Raw genomic sequence first — 22,839 nt, 5'->3', positions numbered from 1 at the left:
GGGGAGGGGAGAGAGCTGTGGAGCAGATCCTTCTCACGTCAGGCAGGTACCGGGGGGGTGTCACAGGGTGGGGTGGGGGGATCCTGAGGGATCTCCTGGTGGATCCATCCGGGCTGAGCGGGTCAGTGGGACCTGCACCCCCTGTGTGGCTGCAGAGGTGGGCAAACCCCAACCCCGTGCCCAGGACGGCTCCCGCTTTTTAACTACGCACAAGTTCTGCTCCCGGGTTGTGTTTCAAAGCTTTTACGTGGAACATGGGGTTTGTGGGTTTTTTTTTGGTTTTTTGGGTTTTTTTTTTTCGTAACGGGAACCACATTTCTAACCGTTTAAGCCGCTGTATTATGTTACTGGTATCGAAACGCTCAAAGGAAAGTGTTATTGTCCATAGTCTTTGCACTTTATGGCAGTACTTCTGGCATCCTGCTACACACACGAGGAGATCTCCTGACTGGGTGCCTCTCGGGGGTTGCTGGTGTCCGGAATTCAGTTTGTAAATGCACTTCTAGAGTAAAAAAACGCTGCTTGTTTAAATAACTGCAATAGAAAAATTCATGCACTGTATCAATGGTACCTGCCTTAACTGCTGGCTTGTAATTGGCAAATAGGTGGTTTCAGATTCTTATTTACTTCATGGAGTCAAAAGAGATTAAAATACTCTAAAAGAAAAGATTTTACTTAATTTTTTGGTGCCTTGCACAGTGTTTAGAGAATTATGTATTTATGAAGATAGAAATAAACCTTTCAAACAGCCGCAGAGATGGTGTTCTCTTACAGCAGCAGCACTCGCTCTGGTTCAGCTCCCGCTCCCCAGGCAGGGGGGGTACAGGGAACGTCGGGGCGTGAAGGCTCTAAAACCACCTGCAGCTCGAGGACAAATGGCCTGAATTCCCCCGGGCAGAAAAGGCCTCTGTCGGTGTCGATGTCAGTGGAAAAGATACAGTTTTCCTCAGTCAAAAACCCAGGATTTGAGTAAGCTGTGATATTTTACTTTGTGGAGGGGTTAATATGTTACTGCCACATCACCTCAAGGTGCTGCTGGGTGTTGTCTGTGGTACCTCCTGAGAGCAGGGAGAACCTTCTCCTCCTCCTTTTCCTTTTCACCTCTTCTCTTCTTCTCTTCTCTTCCTCTTCTTTCTCCTCTCCTCTGGCACGGGTGTGGTGTTGCTGCAGACAGGTGGGGAAGGGCTGAGATATCACCGTGATCTACCATAACATGTGGAAATACTGAGCTGGAAATCACAGAAATCACTCTGTTATTGTCTTTGAGTCATTATGACAATTATACTCTTGGATCAATTTATGTTTTGAAGCCACTGCTGAAATGGAGTCATGGCAGGAGGAGTATCTTGCAGTGCTGTGCACGTGAAAGTGAGGGGAGATGACACCTACCTGCAGCTGCACCTGGGAGCCTGGCTTTTCCTGGGTATTAGGAACAATTTTCACACTGAGAGGGTTATTGAGCCTTGGAACGGGCTGCCCAGGGCAGTGGTGGAGTCACCATTCCTGGGGGGATTTAAAAGCCGGGCAGACGTGGTGCTGAGGGACATGTGGTGTTGTCAGTGTTGGGTTGGGGGGTTCAGCCTGGAGAAGAGAAGGCTCCGGGGAGACCTCAGAGCCCCTTCCAGTCCCTCAAGGGGCTCCAGGAGAGATGGGGAGGGACTCTGGATCAGGGAGGGGAGCCATGAGAGGAGGGCAGGAAGGATGAACCACGCTGCGACAGAAGGGGCTGGACATGTTTTATTGGCAACACCAGCATCACAGGCAGGAACCACAACCCTCCCTCAGGCTGTTGGCGTTAACAGTGACAAGTGTCAGTGACCGACTGTACTTGAAATATAGTCACGGTGCCCAGGAGTAATAGGCATCTTAGAAATTTAAAAAAAAAAAAAAGGAAAGGAAACTTGTTCCATCCGCTCAAGGCAACCTTTATAGACCTTACATCTTAAGCAGGACTGATGCACCGTTAATTGTGACGTGGGGGTTAATGCACCCTCTCCAGCAGCACAGACAATGCCGGTCTCTCGTTACGCACATGCTTTAGGATCGTTTATTTTAATGCTTTCAAATAAATATGTTCCATGCAGCACACCGCAATAAATAAGGAGCAGCGAGTTTCGTATAGTACATCCATTCATAATGTAAGTCACCATGGGAAACACCACATCTAAAGCCTTTGGCCCGGGCCCATCCAGTGAAGCACACACATCTGCACACAATCATATCTGCCTTCAGATGGATTTAATAGCGCTCTGCCAGACGGGCAACGCCAGCGCGGGCTGAGCCAGGGGTTCCTAGCTATTAACTGCAGCTACTAAGTAGTTAAAAGGCAACAACTAAACCCATAAAGGCTTGATTTGTCTTTTCTTCCTCACCGGTCAGACAGAAATATAAAGTATGAGAAGGCTCTGGGTCTCGTCAGCCCCCGTGGGAAGCAGCAGCGGGATGGATGCGGGATGCTGGGACGTGACACCGGCGGCAGGACCCGCGGGGAGAGGGGACACCAGACTGTGCTCGGCGGGGGAAAGCGGCTGTCCTGGTGGCGGCGGGCACTGCTCATCCTCCTCCTCCTCCTCCTCCTCCTCCTCCCCATCCTCTAGGCCGACAGCTCCACCGCCCCTTCCTCCTCGCTGTCGGCCCGGTTGGCGCGGATTTCCACCAGGGTGCGAGCAAAGCGGGTCCATTCGTCGTTGTGGGGCAGGGCCAGCTGGGGAGAGACCCACAGGGAGTGAGGAGAGGGCTCTGGTTCCCCCCCGGCCCGAAACTGAGTCCCCCCTCCTTTGAGGAGACCCCTGCAGCAGCTCCGCAGGGCAACGGATGGGGGCACAGACCTCACCAACCCACCCTGGGCTGGAGACACTCTAAAGGGCCACCGAGCTCCCAGGACAAACCCAGCAGATTCCTCTTTGGTGCCAACCAGAAGGTGGGAGAAAAATACAAACAAACAAACAAGCTTTATCTGCTCAATTTTAAGGACTAAAGTTTCTGGCTGGAGCACTGTCACAAAGTCTGCCCTTTGGTTAAAATATTTCAGATTTTTCCACACTAAGGCAAGGCCTCGGTCTCTCCAGGTTGGCACCTCCACATGGAACTGGCCCGTCTCAAGCCGGGGGGCTGTCCCCCACCACCCCCCTTTGCAGGGTGCAGAGCTTTTACAGCACCCCACTGAGACCCTCCTCCTGGAGTTCATTAAAGCTCTTAGACAAAAAAAATCCCAGAATCCCAGAATGATATGGCGTTGGAAGGGACCTCTGGAGATCATCCAGTCCAATCCCCTGGAAAAGCCTGGCCCCATCCTCCTGACACCCACCCTTTCAGTATTTATAGGTGTTGCTGAGATCCCCCCTCGGTCTTCTCTTCTCCAGACTAAAAAGACCCAAGTGCCTCAGCCTTTCCTCATCAGAGAGATGCTCCAGGCCCCTCAGCATCTTTGTGGTCCTATAAATTGTGTTATTTTCGTTACCCTGTTCTACACTAAGGACTCCCCAACGACAAGAAATACACTCCAAAGGAAAAGTTCCACCCACCAGACGTGTCATCCCAACAGTGGAACCTCCCGACACAAGGCCTTAGTGCTACAGCAAAATAACACTGCCAAAATAACACTCCAATTCAAAGCAAACGGCAACGAGCAGCCAGCGCAACCCCTCACATTTCTCCTGCAAGAACAAATTGGGCTTTTTGTCTGTCGAAACACTGACTATGGAACATTCCAGCACTTCCTGAGGCTACAGATGGGCAAACGCAACCTGCACAAAAGCCACCCCGGCTCTTGGGAATTGGTGCTGCTGCACCATGGGGTTTTCCCTTCTTTGGGCATTTTCCTCCATCATGTTCCCCAGGCAGAGAGGCAGAAGTGAAGGGAGAGGGCAGGGATCCTCCCGTCACAGACACCCCCAGCCCAGCAATTGAATCCCTGCTCCCACCCTTGGCATCCCAAAAGGTGTCATTTCCTGGGATGTGCCCAGCGCTAGCATCTAGTCTCACTAAAGTCTCACTTATCCCAAGCAGTAAAATCATTACAGAGGAAAAATATCCTAGGGCAAAGGACTTATTGAATTTATTAAAGCCTCGTTTCTCCTTGTCTTTTAAAGTTCTAAACAGCATGATATTCTATTAAGCAGCTGAAGAGGACAATATGTCATTGTAAAGCAGGAAAAAAAAGAAATGTATTAATGACAGTGAGATAATTTGATTTCCTTTACTCCACAGCACAGCCACAAACAAAATCCAAGCCCAGCCTATTAAAACAACTCGGTATCTATCTCAAATTTGAAGAGTTTCCCCACAAATGACCTGCGTTATCTGTAACAGCGTTAGCAGGACCCGGGCCGGTTTTAATGACTCGGTTCACAAAACAATTAATGCCTGAAGAGAGTCCCTTCAGCAGGGAGAGGGAAACGTTCAGTGACCACACACAATCAAATCACTTCAAACTTGGTCTTATTTTACCTTTTTTAATCCCAGGCGCTGCATCGTGCTTTCGCCGAGGGGCCAATCCTGCTAATGGGCCGTTAGCAGCATAATCCTCCCTGATACCAGTTCCTGGGGGATGCGGAGGGAAACCCTGCCCATCACGAAGCCAAAGGGAAAAAGGACTTTTATTCCCACCCTGCTTCTTTCTGGGAAGGCCCCGACACCAAACCGCCGCAGCTACACACCGAAAGACCACAAATAAAACCAAAAGCATCCACACATTCAAATTCTGATCTGAATTCTGATTTTTAGATCATTTAACACCTTCTAGTAACATCTGCTCTTTCAAGTTCTTTCTATTTTCTATTTTCCACTTTCTATTAAAAAAAAAAAAGAAAAAGCAAGGATTTTGAGAACAAAAAAAAGCAGCTTTAAACGTTGCTTTTAAAGGAATCTGTGCAGAAGGTTGAAATAAGATATTACAACATATTTCAAGATTTCCCTACATTCCCCTCCTCTCCATCTTTTTTTACGGCTGAGAGTGTTTCAGCTCAATTTGTCCAAATCTCTGCGTAGCTTCAGTTTCCCTGAAAAACCACTTTCCAGCAAATGAATTATTCATTGAGGATATTTCACTTTATTCCTGGCTCCTCGCCTCGCCTGGAGCCTGTAAATCTTTGGGATGGGAGTGGAGAAACCCTTCCTGCTTTCATCCCTCCAGCCCAGCTCTCCTCCAAGGGCTGGGGACCCTCAGGAGGAGGAAATAAAATGCAATTTCAGCAGCAGGAGCCTCCACTTTGGAGGAACCATTGTCCCACACATGTCAAAGGGAGCACGGTCATCCATGTCCAACCCACTGCGTTTCCTTCTAATGACCTCCTGGGTCAGTTTCCTGGTCACCAAGACACTGGGTCATAACCCACAGCACCCACCACAGGTGACAGTGTCGTGCAATCCCAACCACCAGGTTCATAATCACATTATCTTTCATCTTCACCTGGAGCTCAGCCGCCTCAAAGCAAAAATACCATTGGGAAGAACATTGGAGTCATTCTGAGGGGGTGAATTTTTCCAACCAGAAAGGTCTACAACCACTTCTAACACACACACGGACACAGGTGTGAAAGGGGACTCTGAAAATGAACCCTTAGACCCTGGTGGGGAATGACCTGCTGAAGCCTGAGGTCCACGAGCCACTCCAAGAGCGACAGTGGGTCCCACATCAAAAATCCACAGCACGTTTTGTGGAAGCACAATGCTTTCTTATTTTTGTGTATGGAAAACCTTGTTCTGACCTAATTTGATGGGTTTCTATGGTCACCACAGCCCGAGAGAACCAGAAACTTTCCAATGAACACACCTTGGGGTTTGTTGTTGTCTGGAGGCAAAGGCTGATCTTACTTCAGACCATCCCGTTCACTCCTCGCCACTCAACACAGCCGGGTTTGCAAAAAAATCTCATATCCAGCGGGGGAAAAGAAAAACTATATGAAAATTAATGTTCCTCCCATCTCTAAAATACCCTCCTGCCATCATAACTTTTGAGAAGGGCAAGTTAAATACCCTTTGAAGAGATAGCTAATTAAAGCTTTGAAAGTATTCAAATTAATTTGGGTTTGTGGAAAACAGCAAGTCTGGCAAACTAAACGACTAAAATCTCAGACTTCACACTAAGTTATTTGCGTATGTGGTTTATCACCATTTTTACATTCTTTCAGTTTAACGGCATCATCAAATACAGGGAGCTCCAGGGAAATACCATTTTAGCCATTTTCTCCAAGCAGAACTTTTGTCAGCCTATATTGCCCGTATCGCCCTCTAAAATAAAGCGAAAAGAAATCTGCCACAAACACTCTGTGCAATGGATTAACAGCTGAATGCAGTTATGACACTGTAGGTAAGAATAATTGTAACCGTTATAAAATATAACTACTCCAGGTGGATGTTTTCTAAGAAGTGGAACAGACAATTGGTCTAATTTTTCCGGGTGAAAGACAGCACTTGCAGACTGAGGATCGTAACACCTACCTATGAGAAAGGAGAATTATAGCTGCACTTTAAAGGACTGATCCCACCTTCCAGAGTTCAACGGCTGTTTTATCACTGGCATTGAGGTGAAAACAGCCAGGTAAAGGTAAATATTACATACCCTGATGCACACACACAGAGCGGGCCCCGTGCTTGCCCCCCAGAATCAATCACAGACCGCCTTTGAGAGTTTGCTCAACCTATATGTTTTTTTTTCTTGCTCGCTTTCTTTCTTTTTCCCCCCCTGAAAAAAGCCTATATTTTTCCAGGCAACACCCCTCTGCCACACACATGGATGGAAGCAAAGTGGGAGGTAAGAGGCAAGGCAGTGGCCACCAAAGTAAGGGAGAGCACCCTTTCCACAGCCCCGAGGTCCCGCCGCGCTTCGCTCCCGGGAGAGCCCGGCATCGCCGCGAACAATGGCTGGAGCCACTGGCAGGAGCCCAAACCCCACACGCTGCCTGCAGATGATTTTAATAAGACACAGTGTTTAGACCACAAAGGATACACTCCCGAGTAGCTCTATATATATTTGTTTACTTAATTGAAGGGGTGGAATACCATAGGCAGCAGAAATACGGCATTTATTCTGCGCGCAGCAGTCAGTCTGGTGTCACAGACACAGTATACGCCACCCTTCCATGAAGTTAATTACTTAGCCCTCATCTAGATTAATGTCTGTTGTGATTTATTTCTTTGCAATTCACCAGCAGGGTCTGATTTAACTAGTGCTGCCATAGTAAAAAGAAGACAAAAATATTAGCTTATATGACAAAAAAAAAAAAAAAAAACAAACAAAAAACAAAACCCAACCTTAATTTCAAACAGAAACTGAATCGGTTTTCAGCAAACTTGGAGTTTTTCTCCCAAGGAGAACAGTAGCTGCTGAATTGTTACATCGTTAATGGTAAATTATGTTTTGAATACCAAGCGAACAATGGTGTTATTTTAATAATTTATGTGCAATGTGCACAGATACACTGTGTAGGGGCCTGCACAGGAGCTCAGGCATTCGAATGCCCATTGAGTCTTCCCCAAGCCCAGTCCCCTCTGTCTGCAGCGGCCACCTCGATGCCAGTCCAACAGCAGCCCAGGCTAAAGACTATAAAGCCCACAAATTACCCATCCGTGACACACAAACGCATGTCAACAGAGCAGGATGACTGCAGACTGCAACCCTGCAAAGGTAGGAAGAGCCAGGGTTAAAGCTGCCTCCCTCAGCCTGAGCATGGTGCTCATTTTGTGCTCTGATACTGTCTCTGATCTTTGGAAAAAAAAAGAAGGGAAAAAGGAAGAAACAACAAAACCTGTGCTGGAAGCCAGCAGCAATTATGGAAAACTTCAGCCTGAAGGATTAAAACTTGACAGGGCACATGGGAAAGAAAACAAAGAAGGGGAAAGTATCTTCAACTGTAGACAATGCTCCAGTTCTACCTATGTCAGGGTTGGCTCAGGCTCCCCTGAATTAACCAGGAAGAATGATGCCCAGGCTATCAAACAGATTATGAATCCCTCAACTGATGTATCAATATCCTGCACTTGATATCGACCACAGAGGATCAAACATTGAGTCATCTTGACTCAAGTCAAGTCATCTCAAGATGACCAGTCATCTTGAAAGAGACGAAATTCAGATTACTTTTGTCTCCTTAGATCACCTTTTACTGCTAAAAGACAAACATTAGCTATAAGCTTACGGCCTGTTCTTCATAGAATCACAGAATGGTTTGGGTGGGAAGGGACCTTAAAGCCCCCCCTGGGCAGGGACACTTCTCACGTTGTGGGGATCCTCTCCTGTGGATCTCCTCAAATCATACTATCAATGGCAGAGACAGCTGGCCTGTTTAAGTCCTTGGAAATAAAAGAGATTTAATATAATTAATCAACTTCAGGAGCAGAAAGAACCACACTTCAGAAAAGCTAACCATTTTGCTTCAAAAGAGGTGTTGCTCCAAGCAGCAAAGTCCTTGTGGTTCCTCCCTTCCCACCCCTCCTGTAATGCCACCAGGTTTTTTGCATAACTTTCAGGACATGTAGAGCTTGGAGCTAAGGCACCAGGAGAATTCCTCCTCTACCAAATTATGTTGTCAGTTCTCCTCAGCCTAAAAATACGAAATGGATCAAAACCAGAAGGTAAGGAGCCTTCAACCTATGGCTCTTTCCAATATCTACATATTTTTTTTTGCTGACAGCTAAGTTGTTGGGAAGAACTGTCCCATCATTTTCACGTGAAATCCTAGAGCATCAGCAAAGGTGAAGTTCATCTGAGTGAAGGACTATTGCTCCAGGGAAGAAATAAACCACAGTGTCTTCAGCTCAGCTCGCTTCCTTTTCCAAACCAAGGGGCCACGTCCATGCCATGATTCATGCCAGGAAATCTTGGAGAACAGGAAAAGGAAAGAACTTTTTGCCATGGCTTTTCTGGCTCCCAGTTGGCAAACTCACCCTCTCCAGAAGTACCCCCATGGACTGCTCACAGATTTTGGGTTTGCAGGAGAGTTGTTGGCCTCCCGGAGATTTTGCACACATTCCATTATGTGCCAAAGCTCATCCATGAAATAGCAGTGGTTTGGTTTTGTTGTTTGTGGGTTGGGTCTCTTTTTCCATTTCAGACACACTTTTCCATCACTCTAGGCATTGGAGGATACATTTCACAGTTAAATTAAACACCGAATATGGAATTTTAGCCACCAAATAGGATGTATGAAGGCCCAGAGTTATCCTCAGTTGATATTTTAGGTTTAACCGTTACTTCCAAGTCACAAATTAAATATTTTTTCATCTTCAAAACACAGACCATTTTGCAAACCATAAAAAGAGATTGAAAATGCAGTTAAGGATTCTCAAAATGAAAAATACTACTGGATGTGACAGGTTGAAACCACAGAAGCATCACGAAGAAAATTAATTATACAAAGCAGCTCTTGTTTCAGAAGTGTTTTAACACCACAACGATAACACACGAATTCCAATGAAATCTGCAAATTGCTGCACACAAACGGAGCTTAGACTAAATTTTGCGTTTGGTGCTTTTCCCCTCCTGTCCTCTCCGTCACTTAAAGCTATGGACATTTTTCAGCAACACTTCTTTTTACATCAGAGAGGGGGTAAAAACTTTGGGAGAAAATACCACCCAACAGAGCGAGTAGATATTTAAAACACATATTCTGTGACACTATGAACAGGCATCGGCTTCCACCACCTCACCTACAGCCTCCTCGGAAAGCCTGGGCACGGGTGATCTTCTCCTCTTGAAAGGTTTTTGGGAGAAGCTTCCCTAAGGAGTGAAGCCACCACTGGATGGACTGGTATGAGCCTGCCTTTCTCCTTTCTTGCCCCTTTAGAGTGTTTCCCAGCTCAGGAGGCAAATGCCATCAGGAATATTGTCACACACAGCAATCCCTTCTCCCCCCCGGCCCCACGGGCTTTACTGTGCGGGAAGGGAACGATCTCTTCCAGCTTCTCCTCTGCTGCTCTCATCACTTCGTTATCTGAGTGCCTTCTAATCCTGCATTAAGCGACATGATTAACTCCTGTCACATGTGGCTTGTTCTCTCTGATCCTCTCTGCAGGGGGAGGATCTGGGCCTTTGCAAGGGAAAAGGAAACACACATCAGCTTTAAAAGTAGTCTGCAAATGAATAAAAAGGACTGGAGCCAGATTTTTGTTGGTTGGCTGACTGGGTTTCTTAGGCTTTTTTATTTCCTATGATGAGGAGTTGAGGAATTCTTACAGAAGATATTTGTATCATATTGGAAACTCATGTCTTTTTATCCCATGAAATTCCCCAGGGAGCTGGTAAGCTCTCTCTGGAGAACTACTGAAATATTTCATCAGAAGCAACTGGAAGGTAAGGATAAAGAATCGAGTTTTTAGGATGACTGTTGGACCCCCACCCCCCTCCCTTTCTGTCTGTTTTCACTGACACCCCCTTAACTCCACTGTCTGATCAGTAAATGAGAGAAAGGGCATCTTCATTAATAATCTGGTACTTCCTTCTTCAGTTTTAACAAGTGATACTCTGGTAGTAAAATGAAGTGGAATTTCAGTTCAGTTTACATAAGAAAGAGAAGGAACTCTGTCATTACCAAGACCAAGCATACACCATGGCATAAGCAGGAGTGATGCTAGGTGGGACCCAGGGATCCATCACACACAAGAACGTCACCAAATCCTGCTGAAAGGCCACAGTTCAAGAGGTTCTTTGTCCCACCGTCCCTCATCTACTCTGGAACTTCAGCGTTCTGACAGTTTAAAGCATTCTGCTAAATTTTTGACTGAAATGAGTACACAACCAGTTCCAGCCACATGCCCTGATGGCATTGTGTCCTCAGCTTCACTAGTTGTCCCCCAGGTACTCCTGTCTCTGTCAGTACATGAGCCATCTACGTTGCCACCAGGCTCCAGCTCCTCTGGCTAGTAGCCTTTTTCTACAGGCTACTCTCCTCTCCCAGTAGCCCAGACCCACATTGAATCATAGAATGGTTTGAGTTGGAAGGGACCTTGAAGATGTCTCTCCCTGATACTTTCTAAGGATTGTTTTTTTTTTTAAAAGAGGGGAAATGATTTTGAGGTCATCTTTTTAACAGCATGGGTTTTATGAAGCAGAAGGCCACAATGGAGGTGACCAGGAAGGGCAGGGAGGGAAACTGGAGTAAATTACCCTGCTTTTGGACAACAGTGATGCCCCTGATGTGCAAGAGATGGTGAGGAGAGGGAAATGCAAGGCCCTGGACTGGCGCTGGAGAAAAACAGCTCCAACCCCCAGCACCCACATCGGTGGGGTCATGGCTCGGTTCTCCCTCTTGAGAAGCATTTCCTTACTAAAGGTTGTTAGTAGGAACACAAACCTCCACTCCAGCTTATTTAAGTACCAAAACAGACTGAAAGAACAAGGTAACTCCCATCCTTTTCCATTTCTTCTCAGAAATCCCATGAATGGGAGAGTTCAGGGGTACTCACAGGCCTAAATGGATGCATTTCTGTCTCTGAATGTAGCCAAGCCCTGTTTTAAACTGTAAAAGTATAAATAAATGCTTAGTTTTAACTTATCAACATAACAACATTGTTTTTCTACAGGAGAATAAACCAGTGCTTGCATAAAGACCTCAAAGCATTCACAGTAACCTAAAGTAATGAATATTGTAATGAGAAACACAAGGATTTAGGGTGATAATGACTGGACTTTGCTCTACTTAGATCAGCTCACCCCCTATGGAGGCTACCAAAGCTTAAAGATTTTATCACCCTAGTAATCAGCAATGGGTAATGGCCTTCATAAAACACAGTAATTAAATTGACTGATTTCAAACTAGTGCATTTTTTTCATTAGGGAGTTCTTATTTAACCTACTTCAAAAATCCCTTTGTGAATACTGGCTGTATCAGTCAAAATTCAAATGGCGAGGGATGAAGAGCTTGTTCTGGTCAATATTTCAGTTATTATTCAAGTAAAAAGCTGGAATTCCTAGTATGCTGTCATTCTCTCTCTTTTCTTTTTTTTTCCCAGTCATCTCTAAGAGCTTCCCGTTTTAAAAGTCTCTCAAGATTGAACATTATAAAACTGGGGGCAGAGGGGAAGAAAATCAAAACCTTAGCTCTTTACATTTTCCAACAACTCTAAAAGAGATTCTGCTTTGATAAAACATGCTTTTAATTTTTTCCCAGGCCAGCGCTCCAACCTCCCCAGCAAAAATATCACTGGTGAAATTCAGGCACTGCCTCACAATCTATTTAATTATCCTTTATGCCTGGATTGTGTGTGTTGTTGTAACTACTGTATCTTACTTGATCTTTGAATGCTGTTGAATAAAACCTGGTTGTAAGCACAACCCCTTATTATAGCTCAACTTTGCCTTCACGATATGTGTGTGAGCCATTTATCTGTGTTCCAACAATACTTGTAACTCAATACAGATTTTAAAATAAAGTATTTTACGGCGAGTCTCAACTCTGCTTTTGTGGCAAAAACATTTCCTAACTCAATATATGCTCTACAGGAGCTTTATGACAGCAGAAGTAAACCTACTGGAAAATCTACCTGCATGACTCCAGGACACAAAACCCAGTTTCATATTTCTTTTTTTCTGGGCTACAGCAGGTTTTAACTGCACAGAAGAGACACTGGATCTGTTTTCTGTATGAAATCTAGAGTGAAACAGGGGATCTCAAGATAGGAGCACAAAGTACCAGCCCTTCCCTGCTCTACCCAGAAAAAATAAGTGACTCAATATATGAAAGTTTGTCCCAAAGATGTATTTCTGTCTGTCCGGAACCCTGAGAATCCCTGAGCAGCTGTTAAAAGCTGCTGAAATCAAAGGAAATTGTTGGATATTCCACACTGTACCCCTTCATCCTCAGACCTCAGGCAGTTGCCAGCTCCTCCTTCCCATGTCAAGTCCCTGAAAACGGGATTTGGGGACTAACAGCCACCATGGAGCAAATGGGGAAACACGCAAAGAACAAGCCCTAAAAGGCCTTAAGGAGACATTAACTCTGAAACCTAACAAATTCACACAAACATCAACAGGATTCTGATTTCACTGCAAGGAGACGAGGACAGAGGCAGGAACTGTGCAAAGAATCCCAGGTAACTGCTTCCTTTGGGAGAGTGGAAGGTCTGGGGAAAGACCTTCCCTTACTTTTCTCTAGTTTAATAAAATAACATACTCCTTGTGACTACAGTTTCAAACTCTCCAATCCCATGCTGCAAAACTTACTTTATACTTTATTACAATCAGATAATAAAACATGGATTTATAGTTTCTAAAGTGGGTTGTTAGAGAATATTTATGACGGCGGTAACTGTGTAACATCAGTGAAGCATGCACAACAGGAGCAGGCTCTCTAGAAAAGCTATCTCTGAGAAAGCCACGCACTCAGGTCCAACCATCAATCACCTGGGCAGGTGAATACATCTATAGGCACCAGCCCATGTTCTCTTGGACCATACAGAAAACTTGCTGCCCAGTAAATAAGCTGTAAGGCCCCAGAAGCTAAAGCACGTTATACACACTATTACAGTAATAATATCTCAACTACTAGATCAGTCAAAGTTTGAGTATTTTGATCTCACAGAGTAAAAGTGTATGTACAATGACTGGTTATGTTCTCTGGTTAAGTTATATAGGTTTAAGATCCCACCACACTGAAACAGCCAGATTTTTGTGTGTTTGTTTGGGTTTCTGTTTCATAATTCCCATTCTTTAAATCAGTGGTTACTGATCCACAAGATTCACATCTATATGGACTATTTAAGTCTCCTCTCCCCTGGAAGTGTGTGTGTAACTCCCATTAATGCTAATGGCCATAAAGCACATGAATTGAGGGGAAAATAGACCCCTCACTGTGAAAATAAATGTGTTCAGTTATTTTCAGACACGATGCTTAAATCAAACAACTAAAAGTACGTACTCTGAGGAGATACCATTGTATAGCCTAACTGAAAATGTCACCAGTGTTTCTAACTCCCTGGTCATGGACCCTGCCACGTCCTTCACGTCTCTGCCCTTTCCTGTGTCATAAAACCTATGACTGGGGAACGTATCAAAAAGGGCCAAATCCTAAATTCTTACACAAGTGAGCCAGCCCTGATCTCCCCCTCCTTGCCTTCACAAAGGATAAAAGGTTAGGCCTCATGTCCTACATTTTCACTTAGGCCATACAACATCTTCTCTTTATACCATATGGGTTAATAGCAGCAGTAAACTTCGCTGTTCCCAATAATAGTTCCTTAAAACTGTGACGAACCTACCAAAGTAAAAATTCCTATCACTTGAATTTTTTGCTTAATGATTTGATACCCTGGTGTTTCCTGCTCTGATCAAAATTCATGGAGTCCCTTCTCCCTGTTCAAACGGGTAAGAAAATTGCTTATATAGTCATGTGAAATTAAAAGACACTGCGCTGCATTATAATACAAATATTATCACAGGTTTTTTCTGACAGAACCAACATTTTATGAATTTACAGCTGACCTAATGCAATACTGGGAACAGCCATGAGAAAAGAAAGGGTTTAAAAAGGGTGCATTGGTGGTTTTGGCAAGTGTATTTAGGGTCTTTGTAAAGCAGCCCAGTGACTTCCTAAGGCAATTAATCACACCCACCTTCCCCAGTCAGAGAGATGCACCCTCAAATAAGTGGATGCTACTGAGTTACCAGTCAGGGGATCAGTTATTCCAGTGACGAGCTGCAAAGTAGCAGTTGTGCTGGAGAATATATGAGCACCCTTCTTTTTTAAAGCAGAAACAGCCACTAAGGATGTGGCAGAGCAGCCCTGGTGGCATCTGAAGCTGCTGAAGCTCAGGCCACCTCTCCTAAACTTGGTACAGGAGCTACTGCAGAGACCGACACTGCAAAAACGAACCAGGCAACAAATTAATGAGCTCCTCCATTCGTTACAGAGGAGCAGGGGTGGCAGTGGTCCATGCCCTGTCAGCAGCTGTGTGGATGGACATCCCTCTGTTTGCCCCAGTGAGTACAGAGATGAACTGGAGACACTGGGGAACAGCAGAACACTTCACGTAGCGCTGATCCAGACTCACACAAATAAACACCACTGAATGACTCTCTTTTAACTTTCCCTTTTCAAATAATAGAAGCCCCTCTTCCTTTCTGATCTGAGTGTATCACCGTGACTCATTCTGCAAGTTGAAGTCTCATTATACAGAGGAAAGGCCAAAAAACTTAAATGTTACTTCTTCTGCATAGAACACTAAATCTCTTTTCTCCTGGGAGAGCTGGCAGGGATAAACAATGCTATGAATGATTTGGTGTATGATATGCAAAAAGTGACATTTCCACAGCCCGTCTAGACTCCCAGACAAGATCAGACTGCGCTGTCATCAAAGGCATTTCCACAGCGTGTCCTATCACTTGGAAGACAAACCCCCCTCCCTCCCCACGCACCTTTTTGGAACAGTCATGCAAAAACGAAAAATAAATAAAAACAGGCTGACCTGCCAATGTCACGGTGGAAATCTGAACGCAGTAACCTCAGACAATTTAGAAATTACACTAACAATACGGCAAGAAGTTTCAGCAAACATTTGTGAGGAAAGGCAACTCCTGCACAAGTGAATACAATCCAAAAATATGAGTCATGCACAAGCAATTTTGCTATGGGCCATAAAATCACTTTATGAGAGCTACAGATAATTCTGTATGTATTCTATAATGTTTCCCTACTGTGTAGAGATGGATATCTCAGTATCCTATCACAGATAATGATGGAAAACAAATTCCCTACATAAAAGCTGATTGCTCAGAGATTCACACTGAACTGCTCCAAAGGGTTGTAATGCTGACAGAACACTTTATACCGCATTCATCAACACAGAGGCAGATTCCATCAGTGCCAAACACGCTGCAGTTTAGATGGATTTTCTAAGAGATAGCAGGGTGAATGGCGAGCAGCCTGAGACACAGAACATGCATCCTGCTGTTTCTCAGCACCTCCATTCTCTCTATCACATGTGCACCTACCATCCTCTGCAAGGACACCTCTTTTTTCCCCCCGTTAGCACTCTTGCACACATTCAGACACATTCAGAAATATTCAGTATTAAAAGAGCAGACGTGTTCTGTGCGTGTCACGCTGAGAGACATCTACAGCATTAAGGCAGTCATGAGATAGCAGTCACTGGAGTATAAAGGGTGAACCCTTCAGGACCAACATCAGAACAACACAGCTTCTTTTTTTCTCTATTTTCCTCTTTATGTTCCTTTGTAACTTTTTCCAACTGTACCCACAGAAGCATTAAAAAAAAAAAGTTTTAAAAACACTGAAAACTTTCAAAAAAAGACTTCTCTCAAGAGTTAACTAGTTAACTCTTCTGCAAGGTAGCTTTGTGACTAACACACTGTCGGCAACCCAAAAGCACCAGGGACTCCATCTGGTTGCTTCTTTGGAGGTGTCCTACTCGTGTGTTACCAAACCTGATCTTTCCTCCAACTTGGATGTGGCATTCTCCAGGAGCCGAGCTTTAAAAAAAACCACCCCAAACCAAGAATAATACCTCTCCAACGTCATAGATCCATATGCGACCTTCTGAATCACCAACTGCCACCTCCTTCCCAGCCTGGGCCCAGCGGACACGGTTGAGGGCAGAAGCTCCTTCGATGGTGACGCTGGCTGTGGGAACCTGTTGGAAGAACAGGAACAAGGAAGGACAATAAAATCACGCTGCCTGCGAAGCCAGGGGGTCAGTTCTGAACACGCTGCTGAGCTGGGTGAGTCACAAGTCCCTTGGCATTTCTGGAAGTAACACACAACCCTCCTTGCAGGGGGGGAAGAAAAAAAAAAAGGGTCCATTGTTTCTTCAATCACATGTGCTAAAAAGAGGAGAGAGCAAGAGATTGCTTGGAATGAGCAGGGAAGACTTTTCCACTGTAAAGGGTTGTAAATGAAACAGTTTTTTTCCCCTTAACCTCAGAGACATGCGAAACCACATCTGCCTCTCTCCTCAGAAGTCACCGATTTACGACCAAGAACCAACTGAGGGTAGGACCTGGCTTCAGACCTGCCCTGGCTCCTGGCCTCTGACGGGGGCCAGGGTAACCTGACGGTGGGCAGATACATCCCTGTCATCGTGCTGACACCGCCTTTAAATCCGTACTCACCTCTGCGGTGAGATGCAGAGGTTGCAACTCAGGTGTTCCATCAGGAAAGTCCTGAGCTCATCACTTTGGAGCCAGGACACGGCCAGAAGCGAGAACAGCTGAGCTGACAGTTAGGAATTCCCACAATATATTCCCACAATTCTCTTTTACATCCCCAGGAGACTTCTTCTGCTTTAAATACATCTGGATGCTGCCTAATTTCCAAGCCCTCCTCCCCAGCCCAAGTCAACCAACCTAACAGGCGACCCACAGGAATACATAAAGATTCTGGCTGACGCGTGGGATGAATAAAGCGATGAAGATGATCTTGGGAGAAGCATTTGTAATCTATGCTGGAATGAGGGCATCAAAAGATGCTACAGGAGGAAGGAACCATGTGGGTGTTTCTCCCAGATAGGTAGATCACTCAGTTGATTTAGGTCACCTCATAAGACAAATGCCAGTAACCTGCAAGCCTGCTAATGCTCCACCCAGACGCCTTTAATGGGAGAACCTGTCCCAGCAAAGAGCCTGTAGCTCAGCATGATGGTCTTCCAAACAAGGCTTCTTAGCTTTTTAGGCCAGGGTAAAGGGGACAGGAGAGCTGCAAAAGCAGCTCCTCCACCAGAGCTATCTGTTGGAACCGGTCTTGGGCACAAGAGGGACAAGGGGAATATCCTGGGATCTACAACTGGAGGTGGAACTGGAGAGCGGTCCAGGCAAGAGGAGGGAGTTGTGCAGGAACCAGAGTCTGGGCTGCCTCTGGAGGAGTGACAGGAGTGACTCCTTCTGTCCTCGCTGTCAGCACGGTGCAGCAGAAGCAGGGAGAAAGAAGCTTGAAGGTGGTACGAAAGCCTGCTCTGAACATTGACAGACTGACAGGATGAACAAAAGCCAACACTCTGCCAGCTTCCTCACAGTTCTCTGGCTGTAGCTTTGTAGCGCAGTTGGGAGATAGGTCCAGAGAGCCAGGAGAAAAATAATTTTAAACCAAACATTGAGTAGTTCCCACGCCAATCTCCTTCTCCTCAGCTCTAACACCTTTCACAGTGTCACAGCAGAGAGTGACGGTGAGAAGCTGGACCTCTGCAGACCTCCTGAGACTCTGATGACGGCCACAGGGTGTGGGCAGCCAGGCCAGCAGCAGGATGAGGACTGGCACTTGCCTTGTCCCTCCACCCCTGGAGACACCCCACTCCTCCTCCTCCTCCTCACCAACCCTGAGACATGGCTGTGGCACCAACCTGGCACCTACAGCACAAGGAGCCACCCAAGCTGAAGCACCACCTCCGCCAAGGGCTTCACGGTGGTGTCCTGAGCCCCACCATGAGAGATGCAAGAGGTTGTGTTGGCAGAACCATGGAGAAATGATGCAGGATAGCAATCAGAGAGCAGACACCGTCTTTCCTTTAAAAAGGTCCCTTAAAAAGTCATTAAAATGCAAAAAAGCCACTCAGCTCATCTCCCCATCCTGCAAGGCCTAGGTCCTGCCCAAGACAGCACCACCCCAAAAAAGCTGGCACCCTCTAACCCCCCCATCCCCTCTGCTCCTGCTGAGAGTCGACGGCCCAAACCTGACACGGGGTCATCGAGCCATCGTAAGATCACAGCAGAAAACAAGGAAGTTTTACTCCTGAGATCACTGATTTCTTAAAAAAAAAAAAAAAGAAAAATAAAAAGAAAAGAAAAGAAAAAAGCTATTTTAATTCCAGCCAAAATTAATTTCGTAACCTTTGGAAATGGGTTTCTTCAAACAACAACTGAATGCCACGTTTCAGGGGACTCATCCACTACCAAGCTCTGTTCCTCAGAAAAATATAGATCAAAGATATTTGTTTCATACACAAATACACGCTGCGTGTATCGAAGGCACTGAATTTTGACAAAATCTTTCTGAAGGCTGAAATACATAATTCTAGAGCTATTTATATATATATATATTTGTTAATAAAGCATTCTTTCCGTGTTCCACAGAAAAACAAGCAGCACGCACGCTGCAGACACAAGACACGAGGCATGCGTTTTTTCCAAAACCCGATGGTTTTATAAAATCCTGTTACTATTCCACAAAGCCATGTAACAAAATAAAAAACAGCGAAACAGCCTTTAAAAATCTAAATAAAAAGCCTTTTCTTCAGTGATACAGAGAGAAACACAGTCAAACTGTAGTATCTTAAAATAGATTTGCCTGCTCTCTGCAGTGATAGGTTAAATTACACATGCCGATTTTAGATTTCAAAGATAAAGAGTTTATTTTATAACGGCAGCATTATGTTTTTAAAATCACATTTGAAATACTTTATAAATTCTTTCAAGTTGGTGCTTGTCAGATTTTTAACGATTTTGAAATGAAATTTTAACAGGTAACAGATTAAGAAAGATGCAGTCAGAAAAACCTGCGTGATAAGAATATACCTTTTATTTTTTTTTTTTACTCTTATTGCTTACGTAGTGTCAAAACCTGCTTGCAAATACATCTATTATCTGTTTCTAGAAATAGACACCATCGTCACCCTTTCAAAGCTAAAATACGGCACGTAAAAAAACCCAACAACCGTTTGAACAGGATATAACACAGCAGAAATAAGCAATTTTGCAAGTCAATTTAATAGCAGTTCATAGATAAGTAAGACTCATCAATAACCCAGAGACCTTCCCCGATCTTGATCAAAAAAGAAATGTTAGGAAACATAGATAACAAATTGCCATTTGGTAGCCTGAAACTATCTGCAAACCTCACTGTACTGATCCCTAAAAATAATACTCGGTTTGCAAAAGAATGAAGGAGTGGGTAAGGATTTTTTTGCTTTTAAAGGCTTTTTTTATATTCATTTATCACATAGAAATTAAAACGTGATCGCTTTCATTGCTATTACAAAAACCAGTTTCTGGCACCCACAGATCAACACAAAGCACACAAATACCCTTGTTGCCTTACACTGAGATTCTGAGAATAACTAAATTGATTAAAACCATGGTACAGTTAAATGATTTTAGTTATTTTGGCCAGAAAGCACCTAGCTCTCGGGAGAGCTATTTTTAATAGATACGGGGAGTAACACTACTGGAAACTGTGTTACAGTTCCAAAATTCTAAGGTACTGTCTTGTAACTAAACCCAGGTATTTTCTTAATTGATTTACAAAATAAAACCTAAATTAAAATGTGGCTTATTTCCGAAATTAAACAAAACCAGGTCTCATTAATAACAATCATACCCAGCTCTTACAGAGATTTTTATCAATAGCTGGCAGTTAAACACATTAATATACCTGTCAGTTTCTCCCGTCTTCACAAATACTTTGACATCACGTATCTGACATCCAAAAGTAATAATGATCTAAAAAATAGGCGTTTCAAGATTTCTTATTACAAAGGCAAAAGTGCTGACAAGGAGTTTTTCTCAGCAAACAGCAGCGCAGACTCAAACGCTGGAATCAACTGCAGAAATCTTGAAAATTATAAACTAATTATGACCTACCAGATAGAGGGTGAAAGCAAACAGCGATCGCTGTCGGTTGTGAGATTTGGTACTTCGACTGCTTCTCCCCCCTCCCAAAACCTCACATCTATTCACAATCTGCCTGTTTATAATTTCTAGAGATTTTTTAAAAGTTTGTTTCATCAGTGCTTAGTAAGGAAACCAAATGGTGTTTCTGCCTCTGGAGCCCCAAACTCGATTCTCATAAAAATACAAAGCTCGGGTACCACGGAAATAATCCCACTCTGATCCTCACCCGGGAGCTGATTTTGACCTCTCAGAATGGAAATCATTTGTGAAATCAGGGGTGGCCTTGCACACAGAAGAAAAGCAGGATCAAGCTTGAAATTAATTTTATTTTTTTCTGATGTTCCTTTCTATTTATATGTAAACACACAGGAAAATGTATCAGCAGTTTTCTGCGTACAGGCTTATTATTGATGGGAATGGGATCAAGCGGTCCCTACTAATTTTTCTGGAAAGAAATTATGGTCTCGGCGAGTTAAATGGCAAAACATCAGTTGATTTCTAGCAGAGCGGGATTTCAGCCCTGGTATTTCGGGGGAAAGGGTTTTTTGTTGTTTTGGTTTTGGTGTTTTTTTTTCTGTTGTTTTTCTTCTTAAGATGCTGGGTTTTATGCTCTGTGTTTTAGCCTGCATTAATGAGAACACCTGAAGGATATGTCCCTCCCTTCCCAAAATAAATTCTGAGGAGGCTCCTCCTGTATATCCTCCAGCTGTATGTGCTCTAATTAAAAAGGCTGTGCTGCTTCCTGCTCCCAGCACTTCAAAAGGCCTCGCTGCTCCCCTCCGCAGCCCGGCCCCGGTTCCTCTTACCTGTCCCTGCTTATTTATGGCAAAGCACCGCTCACTGGAAGCCATAAACTGCGCCCGTATTTTACCTCGGCTGAAACGTACAGCGTCTTTATGTGAAGGGCCTATTAATGAGCAAACTAAGCTTAAAAAAATCCCCCCCAGAATTGGAAAAAGTTGGGTGGATGGAGCGGGGGGGGGAATACTGCCGCTTGCTCTTTGGTCTTCTTTTTTTTGGAAATAAAAATTAACTGTCATTAATCAGTTTATACACGAATTTTTTTTTTTTTAACAGTCTGTTTGTTCTTAATTTTACGTGGCATGAAGTAAAAATACGCAAGGCTCCAGCCTCAGTTGTGGAAATACGTTGTGATTCTGGTGCTGAGCAGGGCTTGCTGCCCACCTGGGACTGACCTCGAGCAACACGGCCGGGTTTCTCAAAACTGTTTCTGGGGGAAACTCAAATCCAGAAAAAAAATAGTATTAATCTAACTCTGCAGCATTTTTTTAAAATCTGAAATAGTATGAGGAAAAAGGGGTGTCCAGGATGTTTAGAAAATTACTTTTTTTTAAAAATATAGTATTTATCATTACAAATATTTGCCAAAAGCTGATTAATCCTTTCTCATCAGTGAAATTCAAAGGTGTGATGTTTCCTCCCCAACCAGCCCCCCCCATTTAGCTTTAATAGCGATGGAAAGAAAACTTGTTAGTCATTTGCATTTACACAGCGAATTTTGAAGAGGAACATGATAAAAAAAAAAAAAAAAAAAAAATGAAGCCAAGTTGTGTGTTTCATGTTGTAAACAGAATAAAGTGACTGCGGAGAAAATCCATGAGACCACAGCTCTGCTATGCAAACAGCTCACAGCATTTCAGCCACCCACAGGCACCCTCAGTGGCCCCCGGATGTCAGTTTTGGAATGAATCAAACGTTTCCGCCTTTGCAGACAACATTGTCACCGAGTTTATTCTTTAAACATTAAAAAATGGAGGCCACAGAGGTGAATGCACAGCATTTCCATTACATTCAGCTGACCTGCCTCCTTTAATACTCTGACACGTAAAGTAATGTTAAAATGAACCAAATCCCTGTACAACACAGCCTAAATAATGACCTTATTCCAGGATTACATGAATTGCATATTCCAGCTAGACAAAATGTAGATTTGTCAATATAAGAAAATACTTTAGCCATACATAAGATTTATTTCTTACACATGATAAGAGCTAGGCTGCATCTCTGCTGGGCTCCAGAGGTTCAATCACTGCTGATTGTGTTAAGTGGTGTTATATATAGTGGCTTTTGGTAAGAGGCGGGGAGGGGGGGCGCAGGGTTTGTGACAGGATCGGAGGCGCTGGCGGGGGGGTTTCCCAGGTTAAAAATGTCCAGCGGGTTTGGAGAAGGGACAGGAAGGAAGGGACATGAAGGGACACGAAGGCCGAGCCCCTCCCGGGCTGGGGGAGGCTGGTGAGGGGCTGCCCGGCGCCATGGGCCCGAGGCAC

The 22,839-nt window shown here is 44.4% G+C and overlaps 1 protein-coding gene across 6 annotated transcripts in view; it reads right to left on the bottom strand.

The window, feature by feature from the left end:
- Window positions 1-1,719: 1,719 nt before the first annotated feature.
- Window positions 1,720-22,839, bottom strand: part of DYNC1I1 (dynein, cytoplasmic 1, intermediate chain 1) — a 164,407-nt gene continuing 143,287 nt past the window's right edge. For all 6 annotated transcript variants that reach the window (XM_014940314.1, XM_014940312.1, XM_014940313.1 and 3 more), the window contains 2 exons: window positions 16,459-16,584; window positions 1,720-2,704 (listed from right to left, as the gene is read on the bottom strand). In XM_014940314.1, coding sequence (XP_014795800.1) covers window positions 2,594-2,704; window positions 16,459-16,584 — 237 coding nt within the window. In that variant the 3' untranslated portion in view covers window positions 1,720-2,593. The remainder of the gene's footprint in view (window positions 2,705-16,458; window positions 16,585-22,839) is intronic.

This window comes from Calidris pugnax, unplaced genomic scaffold (genome assembly GCF_001431845.1).
Source record: "Calidris pugnax isolate Ruff unplaced genomic scaffold, ASM143184v1 scaffold76, whole genome shotgun sequence".
NCBI classification, from domain to species: Eukaryota; Metazoa; Chordata; class Aves; order Charadriiformes; family Scolopacidae; genus Calidris; species Calidris pugnax.
Note: the sequence above shows the minus strand (reverse complement) of the source record. Positions and strands in the feature narration are given on the sequence as shown.